Source organism: Rhododendron vialii, chromosome 6a (genome assembly GCF_030253575.1).
Source record: "Rhododendron vialii isolate Sample 1 chromosome 6a, ASM3025357v1".
Taxonomy (NCBI): Eukaryota; Viridiplantae; Streptophyta; class Magnoliopsida; order Ericales; family Ericaceae; genus Rhododendron; species Rhododendron vialii.
In genome coordinates, this window is record NC_080562.1 from 38,368,727 (window position 1) to 38,391,096 (window position 22,370).

General features: G+C 38.1%; 2 protein-coding genes and 1 long non-coding RNA gene across 6 annotated transcripts; 2 read left to right on the forward strand and 1 right to left on the reverse strand.

Annotated features, from left to right (window-relative positions):
- Positions 1-1,357: 1,357 nt before the first annotated feature.
- Positions 1,358-10,645, forward strand: LOC131330341 (uncharacterized). 4 transcript variants are annotated; one of them, XM_058363884.1, is made up of 12 exons: positions 1,358-1,735; positions 3,011-3,100; positions 3,194-3,217; positions 3,307-3,384; positions 3,478-3,585; positions 3,693-3,761; positions 3,889-3,996; positions 4,266-4,331; positions 4,404-4,511; positions 4,669-4,848; positions 10,122-10,193; positions 10,279-10,645. In XM_058363884.1, the coding sequence occupies exons 2-12, from the start codon at positions 3,074-3,076 to the stop codon at positions 10,378-10,380; spliced, it is 942 nt and encodes a 313-aa protein (XP_058219867.1). In that variant the 5' UTR covers positions 1,358-1,735; positions 3,011-3,073; the 3' UTR covers positions 10,381-10,645. The 4 variants fall into 4 exon arrangements, with proteins under 4 accessions (XP_058219867.1, XP_058219870.1, XP_058219868.1 ...); XM_058363887.1 differs by lacking the exons at positions 3,011-3,100; positions 3,194-3,217; XM_058363885.1 differs by lacking the exons at positions 1,358-1,735; positions 3,194-3,217 and having other exon boundaries at positions 2,094-3,100.
- A 2,778-nt stretch (positions 10,646-13,423) lies between these two features.
- Positions 13,424-15,255, forward strand: LOC131329423 (uncharacterized). The gene is made up of 2 exons (XM_058362523.1): positions 13,424-14,632; positions 14,786-15,255. The coding sequence occupies exons 1-2, from the start codon at positions 14,240-14,242 to the stop codon at positions 14,792-14,794; spliced, it is 402 nt and encodes a 133-aa protein (XP_058218506.1). The 5' UTR covers positions 13,424-14,239; the 3' UTR covers positions 14,795-15,255.
- Positions 15,256-17,141: 1,886 nt separating this feature from the next.
- Positions 17,142-18,687, reverse strand: LOC131329424 (uncharacterized). The gene is made up of 2 exons (XR_009200762.1): positions 18,021-18,687; positions 17,142-17,987 (listed from the first exon to the last, which is right to left on the reverse strand). It is a non-coding gene; the product is annotated as an uncharacterized LOC131329424 (long non-coding RNA).
- Positions 18,688-22,370: the final 3,683 nt, after the last annotated feature.

The window sequence follows — 22,370 nt, forward strand, 5'->3', positions numbered from 1 at the left end:
GGGGAGTTGTACTCTTCTCAGGCTTTCTGCTAAGATCTACAAGGAGGGATTTGGCTTTACAAATCCAAGGGATTGAACTGACTTTTGCTTCCTTTCAAGATTTTATATTCAAAACCTCTCAGGTATTATCAATTGTTTTGGGGTCAGTCCATACGAGGCTTTGTCCCGATTAGTAGACGATGAAATTGATTGTCTTAGATTAATCGAGGTGCGCATAAACTAGCCTAGACACCTAAGTTATCAAATAAAAGAAAAGACGAAGCTAGCTCTCCTCGTGATGATACCCATAAATATAGCATAGACATTCTCTGTATTCAATCTTCTTTCTCATCGCACATTAATGTAAGGACCACAGTTATAACTGCATTTTGAGTTGGCACCAAGTATTGGTAGAATTCACTCTATTTGTTCTACTCCCTCCGTCCTAATTTAATTGTCTACTTCGATTTTGAGTACATTTTTAACAGATTATATCTCTCAACGTATATTATGTTTTTGAAATCATTGTCTTACAGAAAAAATTAAGATCTATCAAATAAGATCTATATTGTATTTGTAGCAATATACGTCGAGAGATATAAATCGTTGAAAATGCATGCAAAACCGTTGTGGACAATTAAATAGGGACAAAAGGAGTATAACGGTTCGCATCCTACTAATACAATAACGACACATCAGCTCTCAAGATGGCTCCAAAAGCACTAAATTGCCGCCACGTGTTCTTTCTGGTGTCCTCCCCTATGCTTCCCACACAGGGTTCAAATTTTCAAAACCTCCACTGTAGTCACAAAAATCAGCTCTCTCTCTCTCTCTCTCTCTCTCTCTCTCTAGAATTCACTCGCGCTCTAAACTTCTCTTCCTTTTCTCCCATGCTGAGATAGGAAAGACTCCTACTAGCAATTTTTAATTGGCTACTTTAGGGTTTCTCTCCCAAAAAAGGTGTGGATCAAAATTAACGAAGATTCCAAGGTAAGAACTCAACTTTTTTTTACTATGTATAGTATGTAGGAGTAATATTTTAGTTCCACACACTCATGATTACTTCAATTTAATATGGGTTTATGACTTATGACTGCTTTGATCATGAGATTTAACGGTTTAATTTATTCATGCGAAGTTGAATATAAAACAGGGGAGAATTAGAGATCCTCCCTTTCACGTGCCTGATAATCTTTTTAAATTGGTCCGACTGCCTGGATTTACCATTTTGACCATGCTTTGTAGAGTATGGTTAGAGGGCATGGTTGCTCCACGTATGTCTCCTGGATTAAAAGCGGGAATGAGTGGGCTGCAGATAAAGGGGGACCTTGGTTTTCCAAAAGAAACATTTAAAATTCTCCTATTTCTTTTTTTAATCTATCTGATAAGGAAGCTCATCTTTTTTGAAAATACATACACATTGTAGGGCTCAGATTGATTTCCACATGAAACAATGGTCATGATTGGGTTCTACTAAAGTGCTCAACGGCTCAGATTGAACAAGCTACAAACCCATGGTTAGGATCATTTTAGGCCTTCCACCATTTGCCCGCTCAAAAACGTCATTCAGTGGAGTACTGAAGTAGAACCCATTCTGTCATCAGTGGCTTTATTTGCTCAAGACAAGAAACCCATTCTACCATTTAAAATTCTTTACCCGATGTTGAAACGAAAAACCCCAAAATTGCAAAACCCTTTCGCTTGATCTCTACTGTTCTGCTCTCATATCACTCTCCTCAACTATCATTTTCTACAGGTAACTTCTCTGATTTTTACCTGCTGGAAACTCAACAAAAAATTTTGTGCGTTTGTTAATACTTTTTTTTTTTGGTGGGTTTGGTAATACTCTGTTTTCTGGGTGGGTTTGCTAATAATCTGTTATTATGTGGGTTGTTTTGCTTATACTGTTCGTTTTTTTTTTTTTTTTTGGTGGAGCTCAATCAAACCCAATTAATTTAGGGTTTTGCTTATACTGCTGGTGTGGAAAAATTCAATGGGTGTACTGTTTGTTGGGGGAAAGTTTTGGGTTTTAACAGAGTAACTTTTACCCCATAAGTAATTTTTGTCAAGAAATTCTGGATTTTGATTTTGAGGACCTGGTTAAATTCTAGGTTTTTGCTAATACTTTGGTTCGGTTCACTTAGGAATGAACGAAAGTCTATTGCTCAAAAGTATATAGACTTTGCACTTTGAAATGAACGAAAACCTAAGTAAGTAGTAGCCTTTAAAAACGAATACGGAACCTGCAAGATCTCAACCGTTCATTTTAGCAATCAATGGTCCAAATCGACCAAAATACTTTTCGACGGTCGCGAGTTCCGTAAATTCTTATTTACGGAGCTCCGTAAATAAGATTTCCCCTAAAAAGTATGTTTTTTTTCCCACTTTCGAATCAGCTCTCTTGACGTTTTCCAACCATACTAATAGACAATTTAACTGGTATGACGACGAAGCGGTGGAGATATATTACAATTTTTACACAAAAAAAAAAACAGGGACAATTAGGAACGCTGCAGAAGTTCTTACAAGTTTTCTCATAATAATAGACACGAAAAGAGAGTATCGGACGATACTCTTTTAAGGGTCCATGCTTCTTTGGGTGGGTTTTTTCGCTGATCTCGATCATAAACTCTATCTTTTTTGTATAACCCGATTTCGTTTCATGGACCCCCACAAAAAATGCAAATCAAAACTTTTAAAATAACGCACATGGAAATTTAGGGATAACTGGCCAAAATTAAAATCAACACAAGATACATAGATGGTGTCCTTGACAATGAATATTGTTTTTAGCTGACGTAGGAAGGGATAAATTGATGGTGTGATTGCCTCTATATTTTGACTGCCCATATATGATGAAGAATAAGAGGAAGAACCCTTTAAATTTTGGTAGGTAGAGAATCAACTTTTAATATTATTTTTTCATATATTTCCAAATCAATTGACTTATGGTCCTACCTTAATTTAACATTATAATTGACACATGCACGAATCTTTAAATGGTCACTGGCTTACATATGAAACTTGACAGGTTTTGCAGTACTACCTGTAGCGACTTATCAAGGTCTAAGCTAACTAAGCTAACTCTAGAATCATGGATAACATTACTATTTTCGGTCAAGTAAGTCATTTGTCCCACTACGAGTTAAGCATGCTTGGCGTATCTATCTATATGAATTCTCATATGCTTTGTTCTTTATCTCATGTTGAACAGGCAGACAAACACTTGCAAAGAACGGTAATTGAAGGCTCCGTTAATTCTTTTCTTATGCAAGTCGACATCTTCTTGGTCTGACTTTATTCTCGCAAATAATTTTCTGTATATAGGTTGAACTCCTCCAAAAAAACAATGTCAGGGTTGTGATACGCGATGAGCAAGAACTCAACGCTATTCGTATTCGTGAAGTAAGTTCACCAATTGAGTCTTTTATCCATGTTCATTTCTTCATATTGTTTTCCCCCAACTTACTCATGTACATGTTATCTATTCGCTGAAAGGAAAAACGAAGGGCTCAAGCAATAGCTGCGGAAAAACTACAGGCAAACCGTATGGGAAAAGGAAAACAAAAGGCTACATGTGCGGACAAGCGGAAAGATAATGCCTTGGTACAAGTCTCTGTGCTTTTCAAATTAATTCAAGCCGCATTTATGCTTTTCTCATTTAGTCTACATCTTCATATAACTTCTTTAACCTCTCACAAATCACTTTGCAGGTTGAACTTCGTCAACATAGAAATGGTGGAGTTGTGATCCGCGATGAGTTAGAACTTCATAATCGTCAAGTACGCCCACAATAAATTGGTTTAAGTTTGAGTCGGTTTATTTTTGTGAAGTACTGCCTTTAGATTCATATATTTTTTGTATCATGTTTTAGATATTTCTTAATGCATGATACCTATTTGTTTAAAGGAGGAACGAAATGCTAAAGCAAAAGTTGTGGAAAAACGAAAGGCAAACTCTATTGGCAAGGGGAAACAAAAGTCTACATGTTCGAACAACGGAAAAGAAAATGTCTCGGTACGATTCTCCTTACATTTCTTGATGTTTGTCTTCATAAAGATATACTAGGAATTGTCCGTGCCTAAAGAGATTTAGCAAGTACACCCCATGAGAATTGAATGTGAAGTTTACTATATACTATTGAGTCTCTACTGAATGTTTGTCCAAATTATTATTATGTTTGGTTTGATCAATCACAGTAGAAGTCATCTACAGTTTTTTTTCCTATAATCCATAACTTCTTGGTGCAACTTTTTTTGACCTCTTTATTCAATTTCCATTTATAGGTTGATCTTCTTCATCATAGAAATGGAGTTGTAATCCACGATGAGCTTGAGATTCGTATTCGTCAGGTACATCCCCCAACTAAATTTGTTTTCTTATTTTTAAAACATTACAGATGCATGTCACCTATTTATCAATAGGAGAAAAGAATGGCAGATGCAATAGCTGTGGAAAAACTGAAGGGAACCTCTATGGGTAAGGGAAAACAGACTGGAAGATATGCAAATAGGGGCGAAGAAAACTCCAAGGTACAACTCTTTGACAATTTATTGAAGTTTGTCTTAGAATATATAGTGAATAAACTCCACAAAAATGGAACCTGATCGAAAATCATAATTTTGCTATATTTGTGGACCGATGAACATACCACCTATAAGATTTCATAACACAAGTCTCATATTATAGGCACTCAATGATAATTTTATATCGAGAGCAACATTAGCCCAACGTGCACGACGAGATCGAGAAAATAGATTACAACAATGCACTGCGATTCCCCTTGGACAATGCTTGCGAGTAGACCCTCCACAAAAGCGACAATGTCTGCAATCTCTACAACAGAATGCACTACATGCAAAATCCACGGTACGACTCTTTGTAAATTTATTAAAGTTTGTCTTACCATACATACTGAGTAAACTCCATAAAAAAGAAAAGAACCTATTGGAATATCATATTTTTCTGTATTTGTGGACTATCATGTAGAACTAATGTTATGTTGTGTGTGTACCATGCACAAAGATAATGTACTTTCGGATGAATATTTGCACAAGGTTGTGTTATCGTTAATTTTGAGCATTCACATTAGAAGTCATTGACACTATGTTGCCGTTATCAAACTCTTACTTTTAAGTTATATAAATTGTGACATATATGCTGATTTAAATGGTGATTGATGAACATACAACCTATAAGATTTTATAACAAGTCTCATATTATAGGCACTCAATGATAATGTTATATCTAAAGCAACATTAGCCCAACGTGTGCGACGAGATCGAGAAAAGAGATTAAAACAATGCATTGCGATTCCCCTTGGACAACGCTTACGAGTAGACCCTCCACAAAAGCGACAATGTCTTCAATCTGTACAACAGATAACCTCTTTTACCACAGCCAGTCGCCTACATCCTACTTGCTCGGAACAAGGAACAGTTTCTACCAATGGGACCGAGCCTGCGCAAAAGCGTCAAAGGGTTACGCACATTGTTTCTACCAATTTGGCTAACATAGTGACTGAGCCGGCATCCTACTTACCTAAAACAAGGAACAATTCCACATGTTTGATGTCCTTGCCAAGCACATCGTCCGCTCCACAAAGAAACTGGTAAAACATGTTTAATTCTTAAGATAATATCCTTAAATTTAAAATTGGAACACCCTCAAATTGGTCATGTGAATCACAATATTTGCAGGTCAACTCCTACAAGCCAAATCAACCAAGAGGATCTTTCTTATGGTGTTAACATTGAAAATATCCCTACGAGTTCAAGAGTTCATAGTCTTGCACATATAAATTTAGGCAGGCATTATCTTGGCAAGATGGACATTCTATGTTCTCACTGTCAAGCCTTACATTGGATGGACGAAAAGTTGGCAAGATCTTCTAAAAAGAATCCCTTATTTGGAACTTGCTGTCTGCAAGGTACAATAAAGCTACATTTGCTTTCTACACCCCCTCCGCCTCTTAAAGCATTGTATGATGGTGATGATGTTAGATCCAAATCGTTTCGAAGTAATACTCGAGATTACAATGCAGCCAATGCTTTTACTAGCCTTGGCACTACATTGGATCCAAGAGTACTTAGTGGGAAGGGTCCTACTCCATTCACTATCCATGGGGAATTACGACATCGAACAGGATCACTACTACCGCAAGCAGGTCAGATTGGATCATATGCTCAATTGTATATTTATGACCCTAATTCTGCTTTAAACATTCGTAGTCAGAGAAATCCTCAATTAAGAAGGGATGTCCTTGAAACAATACAAGGCAGTTTATTAGAGGTTAATGCCTTTGTAGGTAAATTTCGCCAAGCTTATGCGGTTTTGAATCACTTAGCTGAGACAGGACAGAATTTACCGGCCCATCTTCACTACAGTTCATCTACAGATCGACGACGATACAATTTACCGACAATAGATGAGATTGCGGTTGTAGTACCAGGGGATGGAACTAAGGCCAGTGGAATGAGAGATATCATCTTACATCTGAGAGGAGATAATGGGTTAATGCGAATTAATGAATGCCACCCAGCATACTTGCCACTACATTATGTTTTACTGTTCCCATATGGAGAGCTTGGATGGGAACCTGAGATGAAAAAGTGGGATACTCGGACTAATCAACTATCTTCTGATCGACTTACTCAGCTGCAATTTTATAGTTATCGATTGTTTGAGCGTCCGAATGAGTATTCAACAATTTTGAGGTCAGGTAAACTCTTCCAGGAGTTTCTGGTGGATGCTTGGGCTGCAACCGAGCAAAATCGATTAACATACTATAAGCTCAATCAAGACAAATTTCGTACTGGACTCTACCAAGATTTTACTGGTATCCATCCAGATGAGCTAAACCCTAACCAAATTGGTAAACGATTTATTTTGCCATCTTCTTTTGTTGGTGGTCCAAGACACATGTTTGAGATCTTTCAGGATTCAATGGCTATCACACGCTACAACCAGCACCCTGATATTTTTCTCACCATGACTGCAAATCCCAATTGGCCGGAAATTACTTCAGCTTTGTTGCCTCATCAAAAACCTACAGATCGTCCTGATTTAGTTGCCCGTGTTTTTGAGTTAAAAAGAAAGGCTTTGATGAAGGAGATTGAAACAAACAAAGTGTTTGGTAAAAAAGTGGCACATGTTTATACAATTGAATTTCAAAAACGAGGTCTACCACATATGCACGCACTTCTTTTTCTAGAAGGACCATGTAAGATTCGAACTTGCGCTCAAGTAGACAACTTAATCTGTGCCGAGTTCCCAGATCCAAATGATGAACCAACGCTTTTCGAAACTGTCAAGAGTTGTATGGTGCATGGACCATGCGGTGCTCGAAATCCGAATGCATCATGTATGGAAAATGAAAAGTGTACTAAAAGATATCCTCGAGCCTTTGCAGAATCAACTACCATGGACCAAGATGGATATCCCATCTATCGTCGTCGTAGTGATGGCAAAGTATATGTTGTTCGAGGGCACGAAGTTGATAATAGGGATGTTGTACCTTACAATCCTTATCTTTCCAAACGGTTCAACTGTCATATTAATGTAGAGGTATGTGCAGGTATGCGATGTGTCAAATATATTCACAAGTACATTTATAAAGGTTACGACCGTACAACCATGGTGTTGGGATCTGCAAATGAAATTCAACAATATCTTGATTCAAGGTATATTGGCCCGCCAGAAGCTGCTTGGCGAATATTTGGTCATCATATGCATGAAGAACTCCCAACAGTTACACGATTGACAATCCACTTGCCCGGCATGCATCAGTTCGTTTTCAATCCTGCGGATTCACCAGAGACTATCCGAAATAGGGCTGCGCAAGAAGTGTCAACATTAACTAGGTTTTTCTCATGGTATGCTTCAAATAAAGATGCTGAGAAGTACACATACCAAGAATTCCCGCAATATTTTGTTTGGAAATCCAATCAATATTGGACACCAAGAGTAATGGGGTATGCAATAGGTAGAATGTACTTTGCTAGCCCTAATTGTGGTGAATTGTTTTACCTGCGTTTGCTATTAACTATTGTCAAAGGGCCAGATTCGTATGAAAGCTTACGCACGGTTAACAATGTATTGTACGGTTCCTTTAAATTAGCATGTGTCGCGCGGGGGCTTTTGGAAGATGATGAGGAATGGATACAATGTCTTCAAGAGGCTTCAGTCATGAAGACTGGATACCAACTCAGGAGATTATTTGGTGTTATTCTTACACAATGCTCTCCCCTACATCCATATGCATTATGGAAGCAATTTTGTATCCATATATGCGATGATCTTGCGCATAAGATTCGTACATTATTTTCCATTGCCAACCCAACCGAGGCTCAAGTCGAAGACTATGGTTTGTATCTCTTGGACGAATTGCTCCATGAATCAGGTAAAAACTTACTTGACTTCCCGCCTATGCCTATACCAATTGGAAATTGGAGTGTAGTATTCGGTAACCGATTGATTTCAGAACATCGGCAACTGCAGATTGAGGCACAAGAGGTAGGTATACAAACTAATATTGAGCGACTAAACAATGGACAGCGTGCTGCTTATGATGCTATCATTTCTTCTATTTTCGAAAATAAAGGAACTACATTCTTTCTGAATGGCGGAGCTGGAACAGGGAAAACATTTCTCTACAATACTATTGCATTAAAATGTCGTAGTTTGGGCTATATCGTTGTAAACGTTGCTTCATCTGGTATTGCGTCATTGTTATTGTTAGGAGGTCGCACTGCTCATTCGACTTTTCGCATTCCATTGGATGTGTTGGAAAATTCTGTCTGTGGGTTTAGCAAGAATTCTTTACAAGCAGAATTGTTTAGGGAAACAAAACTCATAATATGGGATGAAGTTGCTATGCAACATAAATATTGTGTTGAAGCAGTTGATCGTAGCCTTAGGGACATATGCGATAATGAAAAGCCATTTGGGGGTATCACTGTAGTTCTTGGTGGAGATTTTCGTCAAGTTTTACCAGTGGTACCTAAAGGAGTGCGTGAACAAATTGTTAATGCGTCATTGAGAAGATCTGAATTATGGAACGATATACATGTTTTGACATTGGATTTGAACATGCGCTTGAATCCGATGGATCCTGAAAATGTTACTTTTGCTAGATTCCTGATGGAGGTAATCTTCTCTCTAAGTATTTCTTTCTAAAATCTCAAGTTTGAATTAAGAACACATTTATACCTCCTAATTTGATGATTTTTAACTTCTTAGATTGGAGCTAATCCACAAGAAATTGTGCATCTTCCACCCACAATACGCAAATGCCAAGACCTAACGGAACTATTGTCTACAGTGTACCCACAATTGGAAATTCAAACCACATCAACCCCAACCTATTTGACAGAACGATCAATTCTTTCTGCTCGAAATGAGGATGTCAATGCCATTAATGCAGCCGCATTAAATGTGTTTCCAGGAGATGCATTCACTTACTTAGCTGCAGATAAGATGTCCGAAGATGATGAACTTGATCGTTCCATTACGAACCGCTATCCAAATGAGTATTTAAACTCATTGGATCCTCCTGGACTTCCGTCTTTTCGGGTAGAGTTGAAAGTGGGTTGTCCTATAATGTTGTTAAGGAACATTTCCCCCAAAAATGGACTTTGTAATGGCACGAGAATGATGGTTGTTAGGTGTGGCACTCGCATTATTGAAGCAAAGATTTTAACTGGGGAAAAATCAGGAAACTTGGAGTTTATACCCAGAATTTCCTTAACACCATCGTCATCTGAATTCCCATTTCGAATGACTAGACGCCAATTCCCAGTTCGCTTGGCGTATGCTATGACTATAAATAAATCTCAAGGACAATCAGTAAAGTTTGTTGGTGTAGATTTGCGCACTCCAGTGTTTAGTCATGGCCAGCTATATGTCGCATTGTCTAGATGCACATCTTTTGATCGTATAAGTGTCCTCCTCCCTGAGGATGAGACTGACACTACAACAAATGTTGTTTATCCGGAGATTTTGCTATAGCATTCAGTCTCAAATGAAAATCCAAGTGCACAGAATGGTACAACAAGTATTGTTTAGCCAATTTCATTCCTAATTCTAAGTTGGTGTTTTGACAAGTAAATGACTACCGTTATGCTTTCATTGGGGTTTTGTAGGATTGGGAGGAAAAGGCTATGGAGCGAAAGAGGATCAATTCAACTAGATTGCGTCATTGGCTGTCGAATAGTGTAAGATGAGTTTTACACTTCAAATTGATATACAACTTTTAGAGCAGTATCTATATGCTAATTTATTGTTTCACTAAATTAACAGATTGTGGTTCATGCTTTGAACTGGTACATAGAAGTTGATACTCAAACCTTTTGGAGAGTCATGGAAATGAAGTTTAAGCCTCTCAATTCCAGAGGAGTCTAAGCTTTTCTTAGAAAGAGGACGTCTACATGCATATGGAATTTTGTGAAGCAGGCACATATTTTTTGACAAAGAGACCCTATTTATGACTCTCTTTTGTGAAGTCTTCAAACCTAGGGGTGTAGTCAATGGGAAGCTGCTTTTTGTAAAGGCTTTTGACAATAGTGGTGTATATCTTTGTTTTGTCATTTCCCGTACAAATTGAAACTGTATTTTACTGTCTGTACTCATGATTGTTTAAAAATCATTTAGTTTCTTTGAAGTCTTATAACTGATGTTGGTTGGTTGTGACCTTAGTTTGAGTATTCTTTCAAAAGCATCCACAATAAGGATGTCTTTCATTGGCCTTTCTGGTAGCTCTTGGAAGGTACAGGCGTGGGTTTCAGCATCTTTAATATGGTGATCTAGGCTGTGAGAATGCTATTTGAGATCCAATGGTAACTTTTACTATTCAAGTATGTTGATCTATGTAGCACACATGAGCCCAACTTAGTTTATTTATTTTTATGTTTGTGCAGAAATACCACTCAAGTATGTCGAATCGCGAGACTTCAATTCTGTAAGTATTCACTTATTATGCAGAGCACTGTCTGGTGTGCTTAAATTTGTACTTATGTTGTTAAATGCAGAGCACTGGCTGGTGTGCTTTGATTTTTACTGATTTAGTTGATGCAGAGCACTGGCTGGTGTGTTTAAATTTTAAATGGTTGGTTTTTACATTTTTTTCTTCAATTTAACTTAGATTTGTCGAATTTAGAAATAGAATTCGGAAGTGCCATAGTCTTGAAATAAATGATTGGATTTGGTTTGTAAAAGAGAGAACGACAGGGTGCACACTGGGTCTGTGTTGACCATTGGTGTATGCAAGGGTTAAAGTTCAAGATGTCTGAAATTTTGAATTTTGCTTCGTGGTTAAGAAATTATGCTCTGGGGTTCTTTCAACAAAGTAAGACAATTGTCAATTAAGTACATAATAGGGTGTAGACTCTCCCTTGCAGGGCATGTGTCTTGACTCCTAATTGTACTTATGTAAAGAAACAACCAACCAAGATTATTTTTTTAGGGAGCTTTTGCTAAATGTAATGCATTTTTCTTATATGAAAATACCTTGGTGGATTGGATTGCGTTGATTTCATTTTGTGTATATTATCGTATTTTTCTTAAATGCGCTTGCTGGAATTTATTAGGTGGATGCTTTTTGTCACTTCACTAAAAATGTGGACTTTGGAAGGACTTGGGTGTGCGGGTGAGTATGATACTTAGGAAATGATACTTTTTTAGACTGAAATTGCCATATCCGTTTTGGACACTCCAAATACACTAGACACACCGGGAACATGTACGTGTCCATTAGATTTTAATATGATTAATGGTGGGACGAGCCGGGGACACAATAATGTGAATTATAAATTTTAAAAGCTTTGTGTTGGATTAAAGTCTTCGAGAAATACGAGTTTACATATCACTATAACATTATTTCCATAGCTCTTCGGCTATAGTTCCTATCTATTTTTTATAAACTTTTTTTAGTTTCTATGCGAACAGGAGGTGAATTGAAGTGATAGTAATTGGAGCATTGCTAGAAAGTTGAATTGATAGTAATGGGTTTTGTCAGATTTTAGCGGTAAGCACCTTCTGGCACGACACAATCCCTATGGATTGTCATCGGATTATGTTTACCATAGTAGGATCGTGTCGTTATAAGCTTTTGTACTGATTATATAACCTTTTGTACTGATTTGTGGTGTGCTTGGTTAGGTAATTTATTGACTATTCTATGGAATGAAGGCAACAACTCTTTGGTAGTACGTGATTTTTGCATTTGGTTTTGGTTTTGGTTTCTGTTAGGTAATTTGCACACGGAATTATGCTTTCTATCATGGTCCCTATCTCGATCAGCTTGATTTTTATCTAGGAGTTTTGGCGAAGATCCTCAATATTGAACGATGCCATTTTGAAAGTGTAGAGTTGAAGGTTAAAGTTGGACAATGCAACCATTCATTTGTTGTATCACATGCTTAATGCTGAACGATTCTATGACACGTTATTCTTACTATGGCATTATTAGTAGTTCTGGGAATCTCATATGATGTGTTTGTGGTGTTGTTAAAAACGGTTGCTAGGACAGTAATATTGGGTAAACGTAGGAAATCCACAACAATATCAGCTTGGTATTACCAGTTCTGGGGGATCTATTTTGATCTTTCTTCTCAGGCGGCGGAACCATTTTCTTTTAATTTCTTGATGTTCATATCTAAGGCGGCATGTCTATTTTTTTACTCTGTTGTTGTCTGTGTTTCCAGCCCATTTGTAATTCTAGATAGTTACAAGCTCGCCATTACGTCGCGCCGTGCCTTCAGGCACGGGCAATTTCTAGTATGTCTATATGGAAGGTGTTTTAGTGGCAAATAGATATACCTGTAAAAGTCGAAATGGGGGACCTATGGGTGTTGGTCTTATCTGGACCGTCCATGCTCGACAATGTAAGGCTTAGATTTAAGGGACAGAGGGGACAACAAGGTTCTCGGGTGGAGTCCAGCTCCTCTCTAATCCCTTTAAATGGATTGGAGAGAACATTCTCTCCAATCCCGGTTCGATAAAAACTTTTTCAATCACATTTCAATGATCAGGATCATTCATAATTTTTAATTTCCTGTAAGCATCATGCATGCCAAAAATCAATTTGATCAATTTTCATTTGATATGATTTTGAAACAGATTTATATTTCAAAAAATTTAGAAAGGGGTTTTGTTCTAGTGTTGCAAACTTATATTTTGCAAGATAATATGTTCCAAAATCATATCTAATGATGTCCAATAAACTTAATTTTTAGCATACTTCATTCTCAATGAACAAAACAAAATGAACTGTTTCGATCATTAACGTGAGATCGTAAGAAATTTTTACGGATCTAAATTGAAGAGGAGCCGGACTCCCCCGGGTGCCTCTTGTGTGTTATGAAACAGGTAGTGAAGAAGATCGGGACCGCGGATCAAAAAAAAAAAGAAGAAGAAGATCGGGACCTATATAAAATAAACATTATGTTCTGGTAAACCCTCAACAGATTAGCATCAACTATTAGATGGTCAAAAAAAAAAATGCATTATTTCTGTTCAGGTAAACCCTCAAAAGCAATAGATTTAGCTATGATTTGTGAGGAGCTGTAAGAACATCATTCCACCATTTAAGTCAAATCCCGAATCGTCCCAAATTAGCACCTCTCTTTTCCCATCTTCTCCCATTTTTCTTTTAATAAATCCTTTACAGCTTTCATCCTGACATCCTCAATGATTCTTTCCGTTATAGGCTCTCTCTCTCTCTCTCTCTCTCTCTCTCTCTCTCTCTCTATAGTTTTTGTGATACAAGGAAAGTTTAGGGTTTATACGTGATCGGTCCCATCAAATCAAAGCTGTGGTTGGTGTAAAGCGGGAGGATCTCAGTAGGGTTGTGATTAATTTGTTCATTTAGCTTTTCTGATGTATCCAATGAAATATGGGTCGGGGTTTGATCACAAGGCTTCATCTTTCTATCCCCTTTGATTAATTGGTACTTTTGATTCATCTAAACTATGCAAATAAACGTTCAAGATTTGTTGTTCATCAATTTTTTCACCTGGGTCCTTTGACATATCATGAAATAGAACTTTGGTTTAAAGTTTTAATGGGTATTGGTTTTTAATCTTAGTTTTTTTGCTTGAGTTGAAGCTTTGTTCATTTGGAGGGTGCTTGATCAATCTTACGTATCATGAAATAGAACTTTGGTTTAAGGTTTTAAGGGGTATTGTTTTTCAATCTTAGTTTTGGTCTGAATTGAGACTTTGTTCATCTGAATTGAAGCTTTGTTCATTTGGAGGGGGTTTCAATGGCATCATCTGGTTTCTTCCTTATTTGTTTGCTACACTCTGCGGTTGCTTTGACTTCTGGAGCTATGATGATCTTTTACACCAACGAGGTCTTTGTGTTTGGCCATGGCTTCGAAATCGCGAGTAAGCTTGTCGGATCAACGCCACATGATCAACTCTTGATTCGAACCTCCGATTCCTTTTCTGGGTTGCTTTTGTTTGCCATTGGGTTTCTTCTGTTCATGGTGGCATTTGTTAAGGACAGAGAGTTTCAGGGCTTCTTTGCTAAAGGGTGTGTGCTGCTTCATGTTGCCATGGCAATTTGGAGAGTTTGCTTTGAGAGGAAGCTTGAAACGTTGGACCACGATTGGCTGAGGAAGGTTGTTGGAGACTTGGTGTTGGGGCTTTCTTGGGTATTCTTTCTTGTGTATTCTTGGAGGGAGAAATATGATTAATCTCAGTGGAACTGAATAATGTCTCTTTGATAAGAACAAGTACTTCATATGTTTAGCTTAATGGCATTTCGATGGGAAAATTTGTGATGTCCTGACTAGCTATGTTTTCAGAGGCATTGAAGAATGAAAGTGAGGAACAATGTTCTAGAATTCTGGGTCTTATTCTGTAGAGGATTTGCGTAGATGCTGAATCTAAAGGAGGTGCAAAGACTGAGCATATATCAAATATCAGGTTGGTAAGTTCACTTGAAAATTGGTCGGGATCTTGAATATGGTTGTGTTGTGGAAAAATCAGAACCAGGTGCCCTGAATCTGGGATTAGCAAATTTACCAGATTTTCGGCCATAGAACATATGAGGCTGTCACACTTTGTCTTCATGTTTTAAGTACGAAATCATGCTCTTTTTCCTTCATAGTTGCCAATTGTCATCCTTGTAAATTCGTTTTGAAGAACAAGGAAACACATGATTTCCAGCTGTTAGTTCTTACTCTTAATCGTCTTTATTGGCCATATCACTATTGTACCGGGCCGCCGGCTATGTCACTGGAGGAATGCTTTGAAATACTTTTGTCTTTGTCCATAGCTATCTGGTATTTCACATATATGAATTTTGATCAAGTGTAAAACAGAATAATGTGAGATCACTCCTATCTTCCAACGATCTCTATGTGGTAATTTCATATCTAGGCTAAAAGAGACATGCTTTACATCCATATTTGGACTTGCATTGTGATTGTTAGTCATGACAAATTCCTACAAGAAAAATGTAAAGTTTTTCATGGTGGTGAATGCCTTCTTCCTTTAATGGTATATCTCACATGTTTTGTGACTTTTACCTTTATTGTTGTTTGGATGCAAGAATCGCAACTTGCCTCTTTGGTTTCCCTGTGTGCACAATCAAGTTATCTGTTATTTCCATATTACCTGTTCTATGGCTTAATGCGACAAATAGCCTATAAATCATAGGCCATCAATACGATCTCTAACACTTTGTTGAGCAATGCAAGGCAATTGAGATCATTCACAGCTTGTGACAAAATTTCAAAATGTTAGCAATATAAAAAATAGCCATTAGTTCAGTGAAGTTTACAGTTGTAGATGTAAGTTCGTTTAGAAGAACGGAATAAGAAGCAATTGAATATGGAATGTAACTTCAAGCAAAACCAAGTTCTGTGAAAATCGTGTAAAACTGATTTGGGGACACTTGGAGTTAAAATCATTTAACAGATATTTTGTCAATTATGTATTGTATCAGTGTCATGACAACTTGTGTCCTTATCTGGATGACTCCCCAACAGAATCCCTTAGTTACTCGAAAAGTAGAGGCCGGTGAAGAGAAATGCTTTCATTTTGGTTAGAATAATGTAGTTGCTTCATGAACGAGGGATTGTAGGACACTGTCCAATCTTTCTTCTTCTTCTTGTTGTTGAATATTGAAGCCCGGGAAATGGCTGCAATAAGCTCCCTTGACTCTACTGTTTTCTTTACGTCGACTCTATTTGACTTCATTCATTTGATTTCGCAGTTGAGAGGACGGATGTCTAATAGGTCAATATACCATAACACAACTTGCAGAGTAAAAACTGCCCTCTTGTTAATACTGCCCTCTTGTTAATAGAAGGTTAGTAGAGAAGCATATTTGCTGGCATATAAGTTTTGGAATTTAAGGATTTTGAATGCCCTTCTTACCTTGTTTCATAGCAGAAACAGGTGGTTTGACATCCTGTTTAGACTCGTAAATATAATAGGACTTGTTACTTATTCCTTACAAAGATTATTTCTTAACTCAAACGTATCTTATGATCCACGTTGAGATGAACACAAACTTCATTTCTTTTAGGAAACGGAAATCTGTTGTCGGTAGTTGTCTTGCAGGGAGAAGACGTGTTGAAATTCCCCAAAATATATGTTTGTTTTGCTGTAAATAGTAGGGCATTGTTGCACATGAAGAAACTGTGTTCTCAGATTTATTGTCATAAAGCAGTTCAAGAACCTTTGTGATGTTTGAGACCTGATATGATTCGCGGTCAATTTCTTGCATAGATGGCCTAAAGTATTAGAATCAGACATGGTATAGCCCAAGCGATTCTGGAGTTTAAGAAATCAGCAACCTCGAAAATGGAAAAGGGGTACGGGGGTAAACAATCTGGAATAAGAAGGGAGAAAAGGGAGAGAAGGATAATCAAGTTCATTCAGACAAGGGAAGATCAAGAAGTATGCAAAAGCACTCGCATCCTTGATGGGACTGGATGGTCCGGTCTGGCCTTCTAGTGAAAAGAAATAGATTTGGAGAGCATCCTTACCCCTATTCGAAAAGACAAAAGCAATGATAAAATCATCTGTTAATTTTGTGCTTCATTCTGCATTAGTTTATCACACGACATGAAAGAAACTTCAGCAAGTGCGATGGGAGGAAGGGTTAGAAACAAAATGGAGCAATAAACGTTCACTCATTGCTAATTGGTATTGAGTTGGATGCTATAACATTTCAAGCACAATACGTCAAGGGCAGGAGAAAATGATACAACTGGCCAACACACTCAGAGTCAGGCACAAACACTGAAAAACCCGAGTTAAACCTAGTAAAACCATGGATCATCCACTCTCAATTTGCATATTTTATTAAGCAGTTAGGATTATCAATCTATTCCAATAGTAGAAACTACTGCTGAGGCCACCCCAGCTGCTGCGGCTGAGGAGGCCTCAAACCGGATGCTGGGGCTGAGGCCAATCCTGTTGCGGAGGCCGAACGTGGGTATCATACTGCTGCTGCTGCTGCTGCTGAGGAGAACTCCATGTCATTACATTCTCACGAACCCGACCCTGCTGCCAAGTCTCGTGCTGATGCAAAGTCCGGGGCCGACGCGGGCTACCATATATATATTTATAACAACAAGCTTTAAGACGGGCCCTCCATAAATCATTGGGTATTGTCCTCCAGCGTTCCCCCGTGATCTTGTTGTAGAAGACCCTCCGATCATCTACATCGATGAGGTTCTCTCCAGTCAGTGGATGAATCAATTCTCTCATCAGAAGTCATCAGATGCCAAGGCTTATCCAAACAATTGTTTTTACCTGTAAGAGCATGACATCTTTCCCCTGCAGAAGACGGGTTCCCATCAGCATTCAGAGGTTTAATTTCTATACGTTCCCCAACAAGTAGCTGGCCAGAGAGATCGATAGCCATGGGGACATACTTCGGATGGTCGAATTCAATATACCCCACTGCCTTTCCGCATCTCATGCTCAGATGAACCTGTAAACATTGACCCAACCAACTTTAAGGGGAATCTCAGAAACGCTAACACTTCTCTCGTCCCTTTGTCGATCAGCTTTACATTCCACCCATTCAAGTTGTAGTTGGATTTGGGATTCGTCTTTGATCCCCAGAGCCATGGCAAAGGAGGGTGGAGCCGCCCTTTTAGAGGGAGATCGGAGCAATTCTTTTGCTTTGATGACGACACGAGTCGAGCTCCCCTCGGGACCAATTCCTGTACTCTCTCATCTTTTCAGTTATTTGGTATGGATAGTCTTACTCAAAAGGCTTTGACGATTTTTTTCCCTTGAGAAAATGGCAGGAAATTTATTTATACTACCAAAACAAATACTAGCATGTACTACTACAACAAGAAGAACACGAATGTACCTTGTACCAAAAATGGTGAACTAAGCACACAAACAGCGGCCTCCATCAAAAGATCAGTGATAAGAAACCAAATGGATGCGCCGCGGCGCCGCCGGTGTTAGGAATCAACGAATTGATCTGCTACTGGATCCACAAAACTCCATCACTGTTACTGGAGGAAACTCAGGAAAGGCGCCATTTTCAAAAGATTTGGATCGTCATCCCTACGAGACTGTTAACTTTGGCTCGATAGTCCGAGGCCAAATTTGGTGGTTGGAACCATTTTATGGACTTTCTTGAGAATAATACTCTTTCATGAAAAAATGCACGTGTTTGATGTTTCATAGGTCAATGCACGTGTTCTCCAGGTCAAACTTCCATAACAAGACCTGTTTGTTTTGGTATTTTGAATTTGGATTTTTAGGTAATGAGTGTAGAGAGAAATAAAGTAATGATTGAAAATAAAGATACTGATTGGAGAGAGATAGAGGAAAAAATGAGAGTAATAATTAGAAAGAAATAGGATAATGATTAAAATTCAAAATTCAAAACCCTTAAACAAAACTTTAAACATAACAGCCATAGAGAGGGATGCTGATGCCTCTCAATTTGTAGCGCATTGAATCCCCGAATGGTCTATTTGCTTCATCCCAAACCGCATGGATGCTAATAAGAAGCAAGCTCACTAAATCTCCTGTAGAAATGATACCCTCTTAATGGATTGTGATTGATTAATTCTTTGCTGTCTTAAAACTAGTTTATGAGACTTAAAGAAGATTGCGGGATTCAGATATACTCAGCAACTAAGGTCAAAGCAATTTAGTATGTTTGGTGATGATCCAATGCGCGATGCGCAATCATATGATATTTTACGAGACAACTCATCTTCCAATATTTCGGTTCCACTTCCAACTATTTCAGAAGAAAAGGAGGAAAACTCTCTATCATTGTGTGCTTGATAGCGTCGAGCTTTAAAGCTCTTTCAAAAAGAAAAACTGAAAGCCATCACCAGATTTCGCCACTGCAGATCCCCCATTTCCCCAAAACTGCAGAAACCATCCATGCTAGAGCTCACAGTCCCAGCCCCAGCAACCTCGGTCACCGAAGCTCGCAGTCCCTGCACCCAGCAACACCAGAAAACAGCAGTAACACCATCCCCTTCCACTTAACCAATTAATACCCCAGTTCACTATTCTTGACACTTCACAGAAACTAATTGAACAGAACCGGTTTAAGCCAACAAAGAACGATGTGCAGAATCAGAGCACAAGATGTGACCGAACCCAATGCAGGGACCAATCCAATGTAACAAAACCAGCTTGAGCCACCACAGAACCATGTGCGGAATCAGAGCACATGATTATGTTGGGTCCCTTTTGCCAAAATCCGCAATATAATCATCCCCTTATGACCAACATAGCAGCTGCATCATTGCATCCACCCAAACAACATCACTACCCCTCTACCCACTTGGTGTACTTTTGCTTTAAACCCCTGCTATTTCCTGATTAAGCATTAGCTTCCCAACTTAAATAACCAGTCTCAGAGCTTGAAAGTGAAAAATATGTCATTAGTTCGTATGTTTCTTGTTGCTTCCTTTTTTTTAACCCAGAATGCTACCTTAAGCTTAATTGAATCCATGATTTCATCCCACCTTGGATTTTTCCCTTCAAATATCGAATCATTCGTCAACTTCTTAATGGTCCAAAGGACTGCAAATGGAATCACTTACCATATTATCTTTATAGCCTTCTTAAACTTCCACCCTTACCACAACAGGAATAGACTTTTTTTTATTGAAGCTGTCACCACCCAAAATACTCCCCACCAATTTAATATGCTCCCTCAGCCTCTGCTTATTTAAGGCTATGGTTTTCAGTATTCTACACTTTCAACGGATATGCATCTCTCTCTCTCTCTCTCACACACACACACACACACACACACACACACATCTTAAAGCCCTACTCCAATAAATTTCTGCTCTGTTTTATAGCGGTTAATAAGTTATATTCCTTTTTTCAGTAGTCTAAAGAATTAAGAATTTCTGTAGCTAGGTAAGAGTTTAATGGCTAATGCATCACAACGGGTCTCAAATAACAGAATATAAAGCAACAAATTTCCGAGTGAAGATGACAAAGCATATAATACAATATTTGACTCTTGTCATATAATATTTGTCATCTTCACTCATCTTTAATCTCAGACTTTACAAAGTATACTTGTCAGGAAAAAACTGTATTTTCAGAAGATAAAGAGAAATCTCAGTTCTCAAACCATTTGAAAGAATCTCCCAATACGCAGAAGAAATTTCAGAAGGCAAATGCTAAAGTAAGCCTAATGGGCTCATGTTTAATGGGTCCCATTTACTTACTTTTTGAATACTTTTTGTCTACTTCTCTGACTTATTCTGAACAAACTTTTTATATATAATTTGACAAATCTAACCCTATCATTTGTTGTCAATTACAAAATTGCCACCAAAACAATTGGCGGGCAATTTCCCACCAACTTTTCCTTTTTTTTTCACGCATACATACAAAATTCACTTTCTTCTCACTTTTTGCCTACTTTACCTTTTTCATCTCCTGAAAACTTCACCAGAACACCTCCATGGAGAAAAGGAAAATTGGGGGTTTACCAGGTGAGTTTTCTCGTATTTCAGTTTTATATAGTGTTCCAAATTTCACTTGTTTTGTATTCTAAACTATTTTCTCTATGCAGATTTTTCTATTCTATTGGCTTAAACTTGGAGGCATCTTAAGTGTGATAGGTAAGTCTTCTTTCTCTGATTCTTACTATTATGGATTCACTATTTGCTCCAATACAAATTCTTTTTTTACTTAAAATGCGTATCTCTTAAGTGTGATAGGTAAGTTCGACTTAGTTTTTATTTATTTATTTATAGAAATGGAATGGAATGAAATTAAAAGAGGCGCAAAATTACAGTTGGGAAATTCAACCACTGTTTTTTTCCAAACAAACTCACCTCCCATTTGTAATACAAAAAATGTTATAAGATTTTAATTTTTGATTTTGTTATTTACCCTTTAAAATCGAATTATTTTTTGTGGCATTATGTTGTAATTGTAGGACAATGGATGAACCATTATTTGATATCGACTTAAATCAGCTTCCTAATGATGGAGAAAGGGTGATTGAATTTGAACAAAATGCATTAGAGTTGAATGAGTACCCAAAAGAAATTGATCCTTTCATTGGTCAATGTTTTCTTAGTGGACATTGGGTTTGAGTATGTAAATGGCCACTCATTTGGCAGTAATATGTGAGATGGAACTCATTTTGTACATGTTCACGTAAAATTTTAGTTTGAATTTGATTGGTAATTTTGGCTAAGTGGAAGACTTGATTGAGCAAGAAATATATATATTTTTGTTCAACCTATAATAGTGTTGCACTTTTTTTTGGCCATGTGGAAGACTTGATTGACCATGTACAGATCGGCATACGAAATCTACTTTTGAGTCTCATACAAATGATCCAGACCATTTATTAATTTAAAATATTTGTGCAGATGGTCTTTGTAGGAGGAGGGGTTCTCGGGGGATTGCTTACGTGTGAGTATTCGCGAGCTGGAGAGGTGCAATTGGCTGATAATTAGCGAAAGGAAGAGGGGAGAAATCTCATGGGGTGAGAGAAGAAGCGGGAGGTACTGACGGAACAGAGGCAGCGTGTCTCTTTCTCTTTCTCCGCAGGGTATTAGGCCTTTTTTGGGCTTGAGCGGGTGAGGTCACTCCTTTTCTCTGAGGAAGAATATCCTCCTTCCTCAAATTCAGTGTTCACACCCTCTCTCCCAAAAAAAAGGTCCTCTCCAATCATTGGGAATGTCAGGAGTATTTATAGGGCACTTGGTCCTAGGTTAGGCCCAGGACAGCGGTCCTATTAAATTCTGACACGTGTTCCCTCTGTACCTCCTGGCCTTGGGGAAACTTGCCCTTTCCGTGGACACTTGTCCGCGGGACAGCTCGTGATCCCGCGAAGATACCTCCTTCCCAAGCTGCCAAGCCACAAGAAATTCCCCAATTCCTGCCAGAGCAAGGTCGAGACCC

Bases quoted from the DNA above. Each gene is read 5' to 3' on its own strand.
- LOC131329423 (XM_058362523.1), top strand. From the start codon at position 14,240: ATGGCATCATCTGGTTTCTTCCTTATTTGTTTGCTACACTCTGCGGTT.
- LOC131330341 (XM_058363884.1), top strand. From the start codon at position 3,074: ATGGATAACATTACTATTTTCGGTCAA. The intron at 3,997-4,265 runs GTACGATTCTCC...TTCCATTTATAG, and splicing joins ACGGAAAAGAAAATGTCTCG to GTTGATCTTCTTCATCATAG. The intron at 10,194-10,278 runs GTAAGATGAGTT...CTAAATTAACAG, and splicing joins GTCATTGGCTGTCGAATAGT to ATTGTGGTTCATGCTTTGAA.